This window comes from Sphaerodactylus townsendi, linkage group LG01 (genome assembly GCF_021028975.2).
Source record: "Sphaerodactylus townsendi isolate TG3544 linkage group LG01, MPM_Stown_v2.3, whole genome shotgun sequence".
NCBI lineage: Eukaryota > Metazoa > Chordata > Lepidosauria > Squamata > Sphaerodactylidae > Sphaerodactylus > Sphaerodactylus townsendi.
The window spans coordinates 75,088,900-75,107,014 of record NC_059425.1 but is presented as its reverse complement, the minus strand read 5'-3'; the positions used below and the strand labels follow the sequence as shown (position 1 = coordinate 75,107,014).

Genomic DNA, 18,115 nt, shown 5'->3' with positions numbered 1-18,115 from the left:
TACTATTGTATAAAATTTAAATTAAAGAATAAATTGATCTAACCAAATTGAAGTTGGTGTTACAACAATCCAGAGATTTGATATTCCTCAAAAGGGGATAAAATAACATTCTGAGTTCACAGTAAAATAATCCATAATAGACTTACCGGTACTCTTGCTACTCCTAGAACAGATATTCAGTAAAATACAGTAAATAGATGCACACATTTCAAATTCAGAAGTCTATAACTTAAAAGGATGGAGCTAATGCCAGTAAAATATACTTGGTAATATAATAATAAAATATACTTCAAAAAGTAAAATATTAACCCACTATGAAAATTAGATCAGTCCTCTGAATCCACTCAAGTCAGGATAGTTTGAAGACTATGCTTTAGTGCTCAAAACTCACAACACCCTAATACCAGCGGTGCTTAGTAATAACAAGAAGGGGGAGAAAGGAAAGTTCAGAATGTTAATTAGAAGTGCAGAGCTGCTTCTTCCCCATCTGCTTTTCTGTGGCTTCTGTAGGTCTTTCTCCAGCATGGGCCTGTAGGGAAATGATCAGTTCCCTCAATCAAGCCTCCTGCTGCTGGCCGGATTGACTGAGGAAGAGTGTTCCCTAGGCCTTAAACTCCAAATATTCCAAAGAATTAAAATACAAACTTTGAAATGGCATGGGTTACATTCTTCTCTATTAAACTGATACTAACTATGACACCTTTCTGTGTGGTGGAACTAATCCGTGTATGTATATCACATACATAATCATGGAATCTGTAGGATTTTGCCTTTGTGATCTATGAGGCAAGTTTTCAGTTTCATCTTCCAGTACTGATATTCCATGCCTGCTGTTTCAACAAGTTTATCCTCCATTTTAATACCTGGAAATTCAACATAAATATCAGTCAGTTCATCCACTTGGGTATATGATACTGTATCACTGGGGTTCAACAACACTGTGCTTGCGGCTTCTGGCTGCCAAGTATTTTGTGAAAGACTGGAATCTTTTGGTTCAACCTCTATTGTTTCAAGATTCAGTTCAACAGCTGGTAAGTCATGGTTAGAATGAACAACAGAGTTATACAATAAGACAATATAGCTAAAACAAATCATTGTGTGGGATAATATTTCATCTTATACTTCTATCAATCAGTGCTGTAGTTTAGCTGATCATTCCATCTGGTCATATCCCAGATCTTTTTGTGACTCATGGATTACCATTGCCTGCCTTATTCCAGATAGCACTACGCAATCCTGGTCAAATCATAGCCAAAAATATCATTGCCACTGTAACAGAAGTTATAAAAGTGTGGGCCTATGCTGTATTTATCCCCCTGATTCTGGTCTGTATTGGTTGTAAAACTAATGCTCTAAAAGCATTACCACCCAGGTAGGTTGGAACTTATCTGGGATATGTTGCTCCATTAATAAAGTAACCAATGTTACTTTAGATAAAATGCTGAATTTATGAAGTTTTGCCTATAGAAATACTTGCAGCATTATATTTATTTTAATTGTCAGAGCTATGGAGTTTCATGGTTTTATTCACTCCTTCCATAGCTAAGGGTCAAATAATTAGAAAAGGTAATAGTCAATGTCTCTGGGCAAATGGAATCAGATTTCAATGCTACTATGAGTGCTATACCTTCATTACAAGTAGAAGGAAAATCTGTATCTCAGGCAAGATGCTATAATCAAGATGGCGCTGAGCTCAGACACGTTGGCATGAGCTCTGTTTTGCTTTTTACCTTCTTCATCTACCCACAAGGTGCAGGTGTTGGTTTTTTCCTCTTGCGTTTAGCTAAATTAGCAAAATTTTGAACATGGTTGGCATAAGGCTTTTTAGGATAAGAACTAGTCCACTCGGGCTAGGAAAGAACTTACCATACCTAGTTTATTAGAGCCGGGCTCAGCAATAATAAAAGCTGTGGAAATAAGTTTGACTTACCTTAGTTGAACTTGAAGAAAAGCTGAGGCCTGGAAGATTTTTTAAAAACTCAGGATTGTGGGTAGGCAAACACCATGGTGTGCCAACTGACATGGCTGGAGGTCAGGGTCTGTTGCCATTGAAGAAGGCAGCCAGAAAGCAAAGAGCTTTGGGATTCTCTCAACCAAGTAAACAGTGGCACAACCGTTTTGGATGCTTTTCATTTTACAGGAACCAACTGAGTTGATTAGGAGTGTCAGAGAAGCCAAAGTCAGAGAACTAAGTCAGTTGCAGGACTGCTTACAGGGCATCCTCCTTTTGAGGCAAGGTTGAGAGACACTGAAGAGGATGCTGAAGAAGCCCCAAAAAAGTTTCAGCAACTACTTCTATATGGATACTTTCCATCACCCCTAATCATGTTGGTAAACAGTCTGCACTAATTTTTGCTTGAGTCATCAACAAGCAGCAGAGAAAGAACTCAAGGAGCCTGGTGGCAGACACAGAAAGGGCTGAATCTCTCAGAAATACACAAAGAACCCAGGAAAATGGTGGAGCCCTGGAAGTTCTCAGGGAACTCTATGTGAATTCGGGGACCTGAGGGAGCTTTGAAGAGCTCTGGGAGTCATTGGACTGCTCTGGGGTTGCCAGGATTCTCTGAGTCACCACAGCATCAACTTCAACCTAGCTCTACTTACCAGCAGTGTGGTAGAAATGGGAACCCAGTACAATTGCCAGTTGAGTTCGCCATTCACCTCGGAGACTCTTTAAAGCAGTGGTTCTCAACCTTCCTAATGCCGCGACCCTTTAATACAGTTACTCATGTTGTGGTGACCCCCAACCCTAACATTTATCAATTTTACAGATGGAGAACACTGATGCAGAGAGTCTTAGGTGACCTCTGTGAAAGGGTCGTTTGACCCCCTAAGGGGTCGCAACCCACAGGTTGAGAACCGCTGCTCTAAATGGACAATTAAGATCTCCTTAGGTCCCTTTCTAAATAGCCTGAGACTATCAGCCACACAGAACATATTGGGTCCTCTGTGGAATGTTGTTGCCATACTTTAGGTTGACTGATTAAAAGAGGAATGTCTGTGATTTCTTGTTAATTCACAGGGAGAATAGGATTATTCCCTCTCAATTTCAGTGGTTCTTTTTGAGGGGATAAGGAGGGCAAATTGTTTGTTAAATGTGGGGAGGGTTGTGTGAATTCAAGGAATGCAGATAGGTTGACTATGGGGAGTCCTACTGTGATGGACCCCCCCCCCCCCTTCTAATATCATCCAGGCAGGGAAAACACTCATTGACCAGACTTGTCAGATTTTCTCACCTTTTTCACCTTCGGGACTGAGCTGCTTCAGAAATGGTAGCATTTGGTGACTTTCCCTCAGCCCTGTTATACTCCCAGAAGGTGAAGGAAGCCCGTTATTTTAAAACTTTTCTTGGCTAATCCCTTTATAAGACATAAATAATAATAGCGTTGCAGACATAAAACTTAAAACAGAATAAAAGTTTTATTTAACAAAGAGAAAATAGTAATGGGAGATGATTGACTTGGAGAAAGATCTGGATATGACAAGATAAATACATATTTACAAACAGACAGCTTTGGCAGATAAGCAGTGTTTGCTTTCAGGCACAGCCTCTGTAGTCTTGCCCACGAGGCCCCAAGGAAGAGACGAGACATGGAGATTCCATCTGGTGGAGAGCGCCAGCGGCAGGAAGCGCAGGATTCCGTGATCCTGGCAACTCTGCCGTGTGCTAGGCTCTGCTGCCTTTTATTAGGAGGAGCTTCTTACAAGAGGGGGGGCAATGTGGAAGCAGACCGGGGAGGCAGGAGAATGAGAGGAGAGATCATCATGTGATGCATGATCTCATCCGAGGGGCTACTTTACGTGCAGGAGGAAGCATCCACGTCTGGGTCTAATCCACACCTGGAGGGCAAGAGCCTCCTTTGTCCCTTTGTCTGGGACATCTGGTGACCGTGAGTCAGGCATCTCATGACCTGTGACTCACGGGGGACTGGGGGGTGGGGGAGCTTGTGCGCCCAGAAGGCCGTTGCCGGCACCGGCATGCCAGGCGCTCTTTCTACGGTTCTGCTGGGTTCGCGGGCTCACCCCTACAGCCTCAAATAAGTTTGGTCAGTTTCAGTAAGTTTACATATTCTTCAAATACACTTAGATGGTTTTGTTACTTAAGATTTTTCTGGCTTAAGGATTAAACACATTGGGTTCCATCAGGCTTGGAACATTAATTTCAGTACTCTCACTCAGTCCTCACAGTTAGAAAATTCCAGAACATAAAACACTCTTTAGAGGAAAGAGCATGTTTTGTAGGCTCATTTGAACATGCCATGCTCCTCCTGTTTAGGTTGGGTTGTGGTGTCCCAGAAGGAGCAATTCTCTTGCCAATACTATTTAACATCTATATGCACACTCTTGTTGGATTGATCTGGGAGTTCAAACTGAGTTGTCATCAATTTGCTGATGATACCAACATGTATCTGATGATAGATGATCAGCTGGATACCATCCTGAGTGTTTTGACCAGTTGTTGGGAGGCTGTGATGAACTGGATGGGAAAAAAAACTGGCTGAAGTTAAATCCAACTAAGACGGATGTCCTGTGGCTGAGCTGTGGGGGGAGGGGGGAGGACAGGCAGGAGTACACAAGCAGCCAATTCTTGATGGGATTTAGCTTGTGACTGTTCTGACCATCAATTCTAGGTGTGTTCTTTGATGCCTCCTTAACTTGCATGGCATTTTACTATCTCCACCAAGCGAAGCAGTTGGCTCCCTATATGACCCTGACTCTGAGTGGGAGATAATGCTCCTGCTGGAGTGAGGACTCAGGAGCCCTGCAGGACCCTTAATAATTGGCATATAGGATCATAGATCTTTATTGAACTGTTCAGTTTTATTTTGATCCACCACCCAGTGTGATGTACTTACTTTATCGCCATTTAGAATTTGTATAGTTTTAAATTGGTCATGATAGTTTTGATGACTTATTAGATATCTATTTATTATATTAGACACTGCCCCAAGCCTGGAAGGGGAGGAGCAGTATAAACTTTAAATAAACAAACAAACAAACAAATAAATAAATGCAGTCATGCATGCATGCAGTCTGGCCAAATAATAACAGACTTCAAGGAAAAACCATGAACCTAACCATCATTACAGTTTTTTTAAAGTATTTTATTATATAACATGTATTACATAGAATAAGAAACAGTAAGAAACAATATACAGTTGTTAGTGAAATAAACATATTCATATAACCTTAACCAATTCACTAACATACCAACATTGATCTGTTTAGTTTAATAATATTAATAAAATTAACAAAATTAACTCTTTCTAAGGTTTCCCTTTTCAGAAATACAGTAGTCTTATATCGAGCTTCCCCATCGAGTTAGCTGAATCTGGAGAATTAAAAAAAGAAAACAATCATACATCAAACAAGCGTCAGTCTACAAATCAATAATACTCCTCTAATAATCTATCATCTATTATCTCATTATATGTATTTATATTTAAATTTTTATCTACATATATACATTAATTTTCTGTTAACACAAAATTGCTTAGAATTGAATTTTTACTTTCCTTTTCCAGAAATAATAAATATACTTTCCAAGTAGTCTGAAATTTACTCCATTGTATATTTTTAACAATAACTGAGAATTTATCCAATTCCATATAATCAGACAGTGTCATCAGCCAGTCTTCAACTGACAGTAGTTGTATGCTTTTCCGGTTTTTAGCAATTTTAATTCTAGCTGCAGTAGTCATGTAGCAAAAAAGTTCCAGGTACAGTTTAGGGATTTTTTTCAATCCTATCCCTAGGAGATATAATTCCGGCGTAAACTCAATTGATATGTTAAGTATTTGAGTTGCCTTGCTATGTATCCCTTTCCAGAAATTTTTTATCTGGGGACAAGTCCACCAAATGTGCATCATTGTCCCTTTTTCTTTGTGGCAATGCCAGCATTTGAAATTAGCATCCTTAGTTATTTGTGCCAGTTGTGAAGGAGTAAGGTACCAACGGTGGAACAGTTTTAGAAAATTTTCTCGCAGTTCTAAACTTGCTGAAAACTTACTGTGTATTTGCCAGGTGTCTTCCCATTCTTGATAGGTAATTACTTTTTTAAAGTCACGTGCCCAGTTTACCATCACGTCTTTTACATCTTCCTTTTCCAATATCAAACTTAACAGTAATTTATATGTCTGGCTTAATTTTTTCTTTTGTTCAGTTAGCAATATTTTGTCCAATTCATTAAGTTTTTTGTTTATGCCCCATTCTTTAATATCTTGTTTATATTGTGCTTTTATTTGTTCATATGTAAACCAATGAACTTCTTCTTGCCCCATTATAATATCATTTCTTGTTTTAAGTACAGTATTGCCTTGAGACCATAATAATGTCTCTGCATACGTTAACCAGGGTTTATTATTTGCGTTTTGAATGTTTAGGCTACTTTCTGTTCTTGATACTCAATAGGGCAGTTTATGATATAATGTGAATTTATATTTGTCCCAGACTTCTAATAATGCTTTCCTGACTCTATGGTTCTTAAATGTTAAAGTATTGCCCTTATTTAAGGGCCATAAGTAATCGTGCCACCCTCTATTATTGTTAAAACCTTCTATATCTAGGAGTTCTTCGTTTTCTAGCATGATCCAGTCTCTGATCCATAATAGAGTTGCTGCGTCACCGTATGATTGGAGATCTGGATATGCGAAACCTGCTTTTTAAAAAATTTCAATTAGGGAAGAATATTTAATCCTATGCCTCTTGTTGTTCCATACAAAGTTTAACAGATCCATTCAGTTATGATCTTCGAGGTACCTATAATGGGTAAGTTTTGAAATAAAAAAAGTATCTTTGGTAGACACATGGTTTTTATCAACTTTATTTTCCCAGATATAGACATAGGTATATTGGTCCATTTTGCTAAGTCTTTTTTTATTTCATTCCATTTTATCTTGTAATTGTTGTTGAATAAATGATTGTTATTGTTTTCTATCTGAATACCAAGATAAGTGACTCTTTTTTCAATTTGAAGGTTGTTTTTTTCCATTAAGCTCTTATTTTCCTTTGATGTTATATTAAATGTTAACATTTTTGTCTTATTTTTGTTCAGTACGAATCCAGTATTTTGACCGTATTCTTCAATAATTTTAAGAGTAGGTATTAAATTCTGATTCGGGTTATCTATGAACAATACTATATCGTCTGCGTACGCCTTCAATTTTATGCATGATTTTTTAACCTTTATTCCGTTATAGCAGGGGTTTTTACGTAATTTCTCCAACAATAATTCTAATGCTAGATTAAAAATCAATGGCGACAGTGGGCAGCCTTGACGGGTTCCTTTTTGAATATGTAGTTTTCTAGATGTTGCTCCATTAATAATTATATTTGCTGTTTGCGTGTTATAGATGGAGTTTATTGCATTAGCAAATTTTCCTATTATGCCCGTCAGCTGGCTATATATGAAACAACTTTTGACCATCATTACAGTTAAAGCCCCAACTACAGATGCCAATGAGAAAGAAATTGAATGCTTTTATGCAAATGTCCAGGGACAAATTGATCACACACCTAAATAAGACATGATGATGATATTATTATTTTATTATTATTATTATTTTATTAGATTTAATTAACCACCCACCCTTGAAGGGGATGACTGGAATGCAAAAGTAGGAAGCAAAGCAGAATCAAATATTGTTGGCGGATTTAGGCTAGAAACATGAAATGAAGAGGAGAGCGACTCATAGAATTTTGTCAAGGCAATAGTTTGTTCATTGCCAACACATATTTCAGGTGACCAAATAGACAATTGTATAGAAATAAGGACCCTTTCACAATGCAATCTCAGCAATCTATTCAAAACTAACAGCCAAAATCATCTTTAACAACGCAACTTCTCAGAAAATTGACATACAGAGAGGTACACGGCAAGGTTGTCCGCTGTCACCACTACTGTTTATTCTGGCCTTAGAGATTCTATTAAATAATATCAGAGAGAACAACAATATTAAAGGAATAGAACTAAAAGGGAAGAAATATAAAACCAGAGCCTATGCAGATGACATGATATTTTTTTTATTAAAGAACCAATTGATAATATTTCGACATTATTAAAAGAGATAAAAAGCTTTGGTGAAATGGCAGGCCTAAAAATAAACAAAAACAAATCAAAAATGCTAACTAAAAACTTAACCAAAAAAGAAAATGAAAAATTGGAGGCACTATCAGGATTTAAAATTGAACAAAAACTTAAATACTTAGGAATAATTATCACAGGGAACAATCACAACTTAATTCAAAATAATTACTTTGCCCTCTGGAATAAGATAAAATCAGATATGACCAAATGGAATAAAATTAATCTCTCCATATCCGGAAGAATATCCCTAATTAAAATGAATGTCCTCCCAAAATTAATGCATCTATTTCAAAACATCCCATTAATAGAGACAGATAAACCTTTAACAAACTGGAACAAAGAACGAAGCAAATTTATCTGGAACGGGAAAAAACCTCGCATTAAGCAAATGAACATGATTGAGGAAAAAACAAGAGGTGGACTAGCTGTTCCAGATCTTAAACTCTATCACGATGCAAATGCCCTACAATGGATAGGCGATTGGATAAAACTAGAAAATGTAAAGTTAATAAATTTAGAAAGTTGTGGATGCCCAACTGGCTGGCATAACCAAATGTGGCCACAACAAAAAATAAAAATTTCCAAAACCACAGTAATTAAAAACCACCACATTAGAAAGACACTATTAAAAATATGGAGAAAATACCAAAAAATATTTTACAATAAATTACCCCTATGGGTTTCAAGAATGGAGGCATTACAATTAAAAGACAATAACCTAGAGGGCAGATGGCCAACCTATAAAGACTTTACAATAAAAAATAATAGTGAAATAATCTTCAAATCCAGAGAACATATAAATATAAGAGAAAACATTTGTAACTGGTATACATACGAACAAATACATAATTTTTATAAATCCGATAAAAAATACTGGGGAATCACTACTGAAGAGAACGAACTGGATAAAATACTACTTTATAAAGAAAACAAACAAACCAGTAAGATATACAAAATCTTACTAACACAAAAAACAGAACAAGACACAATAAAACCGGTTATGTTCAAATGGGCACAAAATATAGGATGCAATATTCAAATAGACAATTGGGAAAAATATTGGAAAACCATTTATACTTTTACACCATGTACCACTCTCAGGGAAAACAATATCAAACTATTTTACAGATGGCACTATACCCCACAAAAACTGGCTAAAATGTATAAAGATTACTCACCCCTGTGCTGGAAATGTGGGAAAAAGATCGGCTCCTTCATACATTCATGGTGGTCCTGTAAAAAAATTAAGAAGTATTGGAAAACCATACACAAACATACACAAAAAATCTTGGGAATAAATTTCAAAATGGTTAAAGAAATCTATCTATTAAGCCCGGTAATAGCTGAAATGCAACTGCCAAAATATAATCTATACCTTTTTCTTTATTTATCCTCAATTGCAAGATTACTGATAGCCACTTATTGGAAATCACCAACTGTACCTTCAACAGAAGAATGGATCCACAAAGTACAAGAATACCATATCGTAGATAGTTTATCACAGCAGATCACTATGCCATCAAGAAATATAAACGCATCGAAAGACAAGTCAAAATGGGACCAATGGAAACTGTTCATTAAACAAAGATACAATCTGTAGAACAATAAGTTGTATATAAATACCAACCAGTAGTCATTATAGTAGTCACTACAGTGAAAGTTAAGGTTAAAATTAAGGAAAGATATATTGTATTGTATGAAGCTAAAATTAGTCAATTAGAATATAAATTATTTCCTAGAAAACAGAAAAACTTCTGGATGGCAAAGATTAGGTATAAGGAAATATTTGTAATAGTTCAAGGATAAATGCATATATACTACATACTTGATATATAAGCAGTAACTGTTAAAATCGCAAGCTAAGCGATAAATTTTGTTCAAGAAGTCCACCCACTAGAGGTGATGGGGACAGGGTTCTTTCCTTATTTTTATTTTTTTTATTTAAGTTTGTAGTTCTTCTTTTCTCTCTTTTCTTTATAGATTAGATAATAGCAAACATGGCAGTAAATGGAAACAAATATAGTTACATGAATGTAACGTAAAACGTACAATTTATTACTGCATTCTTAAATCAGAATGTTAAGGGGTTTTTTTCTCCTTCTTTCCTTTTTTTCTTACGTACAATATTCTTGTTTATACCTGTAATCTATGTTGAATTATGTTGAAACTTCAATAAAGTATATTTTTTAAAAAAGAAATAAATAAATTACATAAATGGAACCAGAAGACGGAGAAACTGCAGGTCATCCTCAGAGTTGTGAAATATGCATCCATTCACATCAGTGGAAGGTTCAACAAACAGCTTCGCATGTGGTGATTGGGACTCTTTGGGATCTAGTATGGAAAGTGGGCGGGCTGTGTGTTGGAGCTCAGCTAGTTCCTGCGCCCACGATTTTCCTATAGTCATGCAAGACTGGGTGTTAGATAAGATCTGGTTTGACCATATGTCCACTTCCGAATCATAGGGAGGCTCAGCTCTCAAGTCACTACCAGCCTGTTTTAAGGTTCGAGATTTATTGATGTATTCCTCTGGTGCCAAGGAGTCTAACACAGTAGAAAACTGAAGTACCTTAACAATGTCCCTATGATGGGGGCACTTCGTTTTGGTTGGTGAAACCCTTCTGCTCCTTATTGTTTCCTGCTTTGGCAGTTCGGATCTATTCATAATACCCTCTTGTTCTTGGTTAGTCGAAACCGGGGAGGGATCTAATAGGATTTCTTCCAAGGTTTGAGTTTGAATTTCCAACCCAGCCTGGGAACTGTGTGGCTTCTGAGCAATCGGGGAATTTGTCAGGTCCACCAAATTAACAGGGGGAGGTGTCTTATCACATAGTTTGGTGGACTTATTGGATTCCTCTTAATTTTCCTCCACTGGTCTTAGTACGTTTCTTTTTGGGGCAGTTGTAGTATTGTAAATTAGTGGGCAAATGGAGGTGTTTTTAAAAACCCAAGACAAGAACATGCCCTTAGTCACCAGCAGGGCTCTATTGCGTAGGAGCAATAAGGGCATTTTGTGTGAATTAAAGGTTAACAGCACTCTTTGTTGTTGAGTGCCATGATCCAAAATTTCCACTGATTGCAGGGTGACGTGGTTAATTTCCCCTTTTAGTAATGTTCTGAGATGAGTCTTAGCGAGGGTGAGTTTGCTCCAGTCTGGAATTGTGCCTCTATGCTTGCATATTGTTAGGCAGATTTTGTTAAGAGAGAGAATCAGATTACAAGGGCTTACTGCTTTGCTGCATTTTTGGTATAAATTGGAGCTTATGTCTTTAACGGCAGTGATCTTAGCAGCTCTGGGCTGCAACTCTATATGTACTGACAGCCTGGCCTTCTTACTCTCGTGTTCTTTAGTATTAATGACTGTGTTCATTTTGTCGTTTAACGACTTGAGTTCCTTATATATGTATTCTACAGTCACCACTATGAGTGACAGAAGGCTGGTGAGTTCTTGCCGGTCTCTCGGTTCTTTGTTGTTACTGTCTATCCCTTTGGCTGCATTGGTTGGCTCATTGGACTTTTTTGTTATATTGCTGGGATAAGCTCTGATTTCTACTCTCTCTGTTGTGTTTCTAACTAAATATTCACCTTCAGTCTCTAACTCATTTCCTGTTAGAGCATCAAAGTGATTAGCTGTTGGCACCTGGAAGAAGGCCATTATTTTTTGTTTAGCAAAGGGAGGAGAGTTTTCTTCCTTCTCTCTTATCAGTTTTTTATAGCCTGAGAAAAAGTCTGAGTAGTGCTTGAGAGTCGGCTGGGCAGTTGTTTACTTAAGTTAGGTTACAGATGATTACGAATAGTTAGGGTAGAAGAAAGTTTAACAGGTCTTATCGGAGCTATTTTCCTCGCTGATGCTTCAAGGACACCAGAGTGGAACAAACTCAGTTCAATCCACCATCCACCTGGGGCCTAAGGCCCCCACACATATCTCTTGCACCAAATGGTCTTACAAGTGTGAACACGCCCTAGCTAAAGCCGAATTACCTGGATTAATAGTAACTTTAATCAAAACTTGACCAACTCCTCTTCCAAAGTGCCACTTACGATTTTTGAGTCTCTGTCTTCCCAGATCAAATCCATACTTCCTCATAAGGCACTCAATCCAACCATCGCTCTGAATATCGTTTAACGCCAATTGTTTTCAAATGAAAACACACCTTCGAGCGCTCCATCGTACTCTTCTGGACAAATCCTCTACACTTTCCTATGACCTATTCCTCCAAACCAAGATCCTGTTCCAACAATTACTGATAACAAAGAAATGACAACTCCATCATAGAAATTGGGCCGATCTGATTGCTGCAACCAATGACAAGAACTCTAAATGGCTTTGGCACCTCATCTCTAAAGATTGCCCTCACAATCCTACTATGTCTAATCCAGTCCCCTCCATCTCTGCTTCAACTTGGCATGATTATTTCAATAAGATCTTTTTTGACCCAAAATCCAGTCTCTCAGAACCCGAGCTATCTATTCTGGAGGCATCACCTAGCTGGCTGCGAGTTACTACCAACAAACTTCTGAGGCTAATCAGAAATCTTAAACGCGGAAAGGCCCCGGGCCCAACGGTCTATTTCCTGATTTTCATCAACTGTGCCGAACACTGGGCCCCTATCCTAGCCACTCTCTTTTCCACAATCAATAATAACGGCCAACTCCCTCAAGCATGGACAAAGGACACGATTATCCCAATCTTCAAAAAAGGAGACCCCGACATTCCTTCCAATTACAGACCTATTAGCCTCTTATCCATCTCCGGGAATCTGTATGCAAACCACCTCCTAGAGAAACTCTCAGAATGGGTTGTTCCTTTGCTAGGCCCTGAGCAAATCAGCTTCATCAAAGGCCACTCTGCATATGATCATTGTGTGGTCCTGAGACACCTTGCTGAGAAATACGGCAAAAGTAAGAACAACAGGCTATACATTTCCTTTCTGGACTTAAAGAGCACTTTTGATGCTATCCCCAGACAACTTCTTTGGAATAAGCTGAAGGACCAAGGCATTGAGAACCGTTTATTTTATCCAAAAACTTTACACCTCGACTACATGCAGTGTTCGATGCAACTCCTCTGGGCTTTGTTCCACTGAAATAACTCAAATAAAGGCATCAAACAAGGTTGCTCTTTAACCTGTTTCTGTGCGATCTCCCGACGCATCTTCCAGTCGAAGCAGCCCACCTCCATATTCTGGGCTGTACTCCTCTAGCCACACTATCCATATAAGCACCTCGATGATTAACAACTCCTACTTTTCCCTGAACCATGAGTAGGGATGATGAAAGCGACTTCTTCAAGCACCTTAGCCAGCTGCAATAAGCAGTGATCTCAACTAACTCACAATAAACTATGAGAAGACCAAAATCATGGTCTTCTCCAAATCATGGAAACCGACAACATGGCCCATTAATGGGATTCATATTGAACAGGTCAAAAACTTTAACTGATTAGGCATTTGATTCCAGTTCAATCTGAAATGGACTGTACATTATAGTCACATTTTTTCTGCAGCCAACCAGAGCACTGCAGCAATAAGACATTTCTTTTACACTGCTCGTGAATGGGCCACCGCCGCGGATCTACAATGATAGCTAGAGCAGTGGAATTGCATTTGGAATGCCAGCCTCTTACCACAGACCGTACGCAGGGGCAGAAGGAAGCACCACGTTCCCAGCTGCTGGCAGTTCAACCCCCTCAGCAGTCACACCGGGACCCGGTGGTGCGTTGTCACGTTCAACCGACCCAGGACCAACGTGCGGGGCCCCTTCCAAGTTGCAGTTTTACTCGCCCACATATCCCAACTCGTTTTGATGGGACTGCTTCTAAGTTGCCCTATTTCATATTGCAGCTTGACTCGCATATGCAAGAATATGATTACATGCACCGATCCAAGAGGGGGAAAGTGCGTGATATCGGGTCGGTGTTGGATGGAGATGCGGCTGAATGGTTTGTGGAATTGTTTGATATGGATGCTGAGGAACTTAATTCCATAGCTGAATTCCTGCAGGGCTTATGTTTACGTTTTGAGGATCGTGATGCAAGTGACAATGCCAAGAAGGTGCTCAAAAAACTTCAACAAGGCAACAAGCCATTTGCAGAGTTCGCTCGACAATTCCGGGCTCTTGGAAGCAAGATTCCTCACTGGCCCGACCGAATGAAAGCCAAGATATTGTCGAAGGCTTTCACGGCCGGAATCACTGGGGTGCTGTCTGGTTTCCGGGCTGTATGGCCATGTTCTAGCACAGGGGTAGGGAACCTGCGGCTCTCCAGATGTTCAGGAACTACAATTCCCATCAGCCCCTACCAGCATATGCGTGTGGCCATGCTGTAGTAGGGAGCTGATTGGCTACGCTGGTGGGGCTGATGGAATTGTAGTTCCCTGAACATCTGGAGAGCCTATATTCCCTACCCCCGTTCTAGCAGCATTCTCTCCTGATGTTTCGGGCTGCATCTTCGTGGCTGGCACTCTCAGAGGATTCCGTTGGTGCCAAGATGTTTTTTCTGGACGCTTGTAACCCTGAGATCATGAGTTGGGCAGTCAGCGAACAACGCACACCTGCGAACAGCTGCAGAATGCGGATCGAAGTAGACAGTGTTATTGCCGCTAGGCTCAACGGTTCTAAATGGTTGGGATCTAAGCCTCCACTGTCCAGAGTTTCCACCTCCGGTCAAGAAAGTCACCACTACCACACCTGCATCCTCGACGGAAATGGTCTCTGAGAGGCGTCGCCGGCTGGGGCTCTGTCTGTATTGTGGCGAGGCCGGTCATTAGGGCTGCTTCCTGCTCCAAGGAAATCCTAAACCCATCTCCGTGGATCTATGTCTATGACGCAAGGCAAATGTTTTCAACCTCCATGGAAATGTGCTGTGGGAAACCAAGCTTGTATCCCAGGGATCATCCAAAGGCGCTAACTTGCGGAAGAAATTGATTTCCTTGATGAGGCAGAGGAGTCGGGAAGAATTGGTCAATTGACAGCTGTACCTGAATCCATGGAACCCCCTAAGGACGTGTTGAGTGAAGGTGGCGCCCCCATTACCCTCCTTACTAAGCTATCCAACCCTGCCAAGAAACACTCTGCTTCAGGCTCAGGCTCTTGGAAGGACCTTATAGGGTGTTCAGCATTGCTTTGCTCTATACTTGAATAAGTGGCAGGAGGAACTCTGATTAAGCAACTAAGTCCCTCTCGTTTAAACCTTCTAATCCCATTCACGAAATGGATGGTATCTCTTGGGGGAGGTCTGGCTCATTTTAAGACTGAACCAGTTCTTTTACAATGTGCTGAACATTGGGAACACCGTAGTTTCATATTGGCCCCAGTAGCGTGTCACCCGATTGTCCTCGGCATGTCATGGTTGGAATCTCATGACCCCACGATTCGATGGGTTTCTCGTATTGTACACTTCACCATGCGGGGACCACATGCATGAAGGGCAGCCGCCTAAGATGTTCATTCCTGCTTTAGCTTTGGGTGTCACCTTCCTGAAATCCCTGATGTGCCTACACAGTATTGGGACCTTTCCAAAGTGTTTGAGGACCGGGAGTGTGACCAATTATCTCCCCACAGAGACACTGACTGTAAGATTGAATTAATCCCAGGGGCTAAACTGCCTAACAGTTGTATTTTATCGCACGGAGTTCCTTCAGAGGAAATGAGGGTTAGAGAGCATTCTCCTGGATAAAGGAAATCTGGCTGCACTTGAGGTGCATCACGAGGAAAGCAACTAGAAACACTTACGTTGCACCTGTTTTGTTTGTCAAGAAAAAGGATGGCTCTTTACGCTTGTGCTTTACTGACTTCATAGGAGTTTCAGATGCAATTAGTCGGCATCCAATAAATTACCCTCTTGCCCTTTGGATTAAATGCACCTTCTGAATGATTTGGCCTCCCAAGCTCTGGATTTCTTTCACTCAAGAAGCTGGACTTGAGGGGAGAAAAAACTGGCTACAGAGTTCGGATTGCAGATGGTTATGAATATTTGACTGCTTTTAATACCAAGTTTGGTCAGTTTGAGTACCTTGTAATGCCTTTTGGGTTACACAGAGCCCCCGGGGCTTTTATGTCTTTAATCAATGAAGTTTTACAGGATTTACTGTTTAAAGGAGTTGTTGTGTATTTGGATGATGTGCTCCTTTACTCAAGGCATGTGAGCAGGAGCACATAGAGATGGTTCGTACTGTTTTGAAACACTGCTGGATAATTCTTTATTTGTGAAGTATCCAAATGTGCTTTTCATCAGGATAAATTGGATTTTTTGGGATATTATGTTTTGGCTGCAGGTTTAGAGATAGACCCTGCTAAAATAGAGGCGGAAGTGAATTGTCCCATCCTCACCACCCGTAAGGAGCTCCAATTGTTTTCAGAATTTGCAAACTTTTATCGGGACTTTATTCCACAATTCGCTCAACTGGCACTACCATTAACTGACTTATTATGTACCAAAGGCAAAGGTTCCCAGGCCCCCCCCCCCCCAATTGGACTGCTGACTGTCAACATGCTTTTCAGCATCTAAAAACCACCTTTACTTTTGAACCTATTTTGGTCCATCCCAATCTTGACCTACAATTTGTAGTACATGTGGATGCTTCTGAAGCTCTTGGGCCAGCCCTTCTGCAGAGGGGTCCTGATGGCAAATTGTCCCCTTGCGCATACATCTCCGAAAAGTTTTCCAGTCCTGAACTGAACTGTAGGTGGCCAGTAAAGACAGCAGCTATTAAGAGCAAGCTCCTCAGCACTCTCTGCTATTGCCAGCCAGAGGGAGTTGCCCACCTTTCCAAGTTTGGATCCACTGCACTTAAAAAATTACCGGCCCTTTCGAAATCCACAGGAAAATGTCAGCTTAAACAACTTAGATGGGCTGGATTTTTTCTCCCAGCCCAGCCTCAGCAGTGCATTTCTTTCCCGTAAAACCAACCATTTTGGCAGATGTATTGTCACGCCCCGCTTCTGGGCTGAAGTTTCTTTACATGCACCATTCCATGTGCTGTAATTTACTCCATTGCACTTTGGGTATTCCCCTCACCCGTGCTCAAGCATGTGTGCTCAACTCTGAGTCAGCTTCCCCACCATCTCTTCTCCACCTACGGCTTTTCCTGAATATGCCTCACCTCTTTTGCAGGAGTTTCTTCAGGCGGGGAGGAGTCCTTGCCTTTGGAGGAGGGGGCCCAATCTTTATAATTGTGGGAGAGACTGTGGCGGAAAGGGGAATGTTTATATGTACCTCCAAATCTTCAGAAGTCGGTCATTTTTGCTAGCCATGATGCTAAATCTGCAGGGATTTTGGTTTTTCAAAGATAGCCTTTGGCATCATCACAAGCTGCCACAATTGTATGGCGGTCTATAAGGACATTGAGGGACTATGTTAGAGGTTGCCCCTGTTTGTGCTGAAGCCAAAATCCATTCCTGAAAGCCCCATGGACTTTTTTGCAACCCATTCCCCTGGGCCGGACATTTCCAAGGGTGCAGAGTCATCTCTCTATGGATTTTATCACTGATCTCCCTGAGAGTCAGGGTAAATGTAATTCTGCTTTAAGGGTGAGTGTGGTTTGATCTGTTTTTCAAACAAGCCCATTTTATACCTTTATTCGACCAATTCCTCCTACCATGGCTGCAAAGTGAACTTCTAGACAGAGTCTCCAACTCGTCCTCTAAGTAAAATTCCTGGAAAGCATTTCTAGACCCCTTTGAGGGGTGGAATAGGTCTTTATCTTCTCACCTGTATCACATTCAATCTCTGATGGGCAATCTGAATGGATGAACTAGACTTTCAGACAGTAATTCACGTTGTTATACTAATTTCACTATCAGGGATAATTGGGGTCAAATGAAACGCTTCATTTATGGGAGATATGCTTACAATCATGCAGTCCATAGTACTACTCAGGAAACCCATTCGGGAGGTAGTTTTTGGCCATTCTGCCTGTAGCCAAGCTTCCTCGCTCTTAGCTCTTGGATCCAGTGCAGCTCCCTCGAACTGGATCAATTGGATTAGATCTATTGTCAAGGGCTGGGAGCCTATCTTAGCTGCCTTGCATA

General features: G+C 40.2%; 1 protein-coding gene across 2 annotated transcripts in view; it reads right to left on the bottom strand.

Annotated features, from left to right (window-relative positions):
• Nucleotides 1-5,182: 5,182 nt before the first annotated feature.
• The window catches only part of LOC125425993 (zinc finger protein 318-like), a 63,958-nt gene continuing 51,025 nt past the window's right edge, over nt 5,183-18,115 (bottom strand). The window contains exons 6-7 of one of the 2 annotated variants that reach the window (XM_048483983.1): nt 9,265-9,319; nt 5,183-5,332 (exon numbers count right to left, since the gene is read on the bottom strand). In XM_048483983.1, the coding sequence (XP_048339940.1) occupies nt 9,309-9,319 (11 nt within the window). In that variant the 3' untranslated portion in view covers nt 5,183-5,332; nt 9,265-9,308. Of the gene's footprint in view, nt 5,333-7,885; nt 7,924-9,264; nt 9,320-18,115 lie in introns of those variants that run through there. The other variant, XM_048483992.1, reaches the window with a different exon arrangement.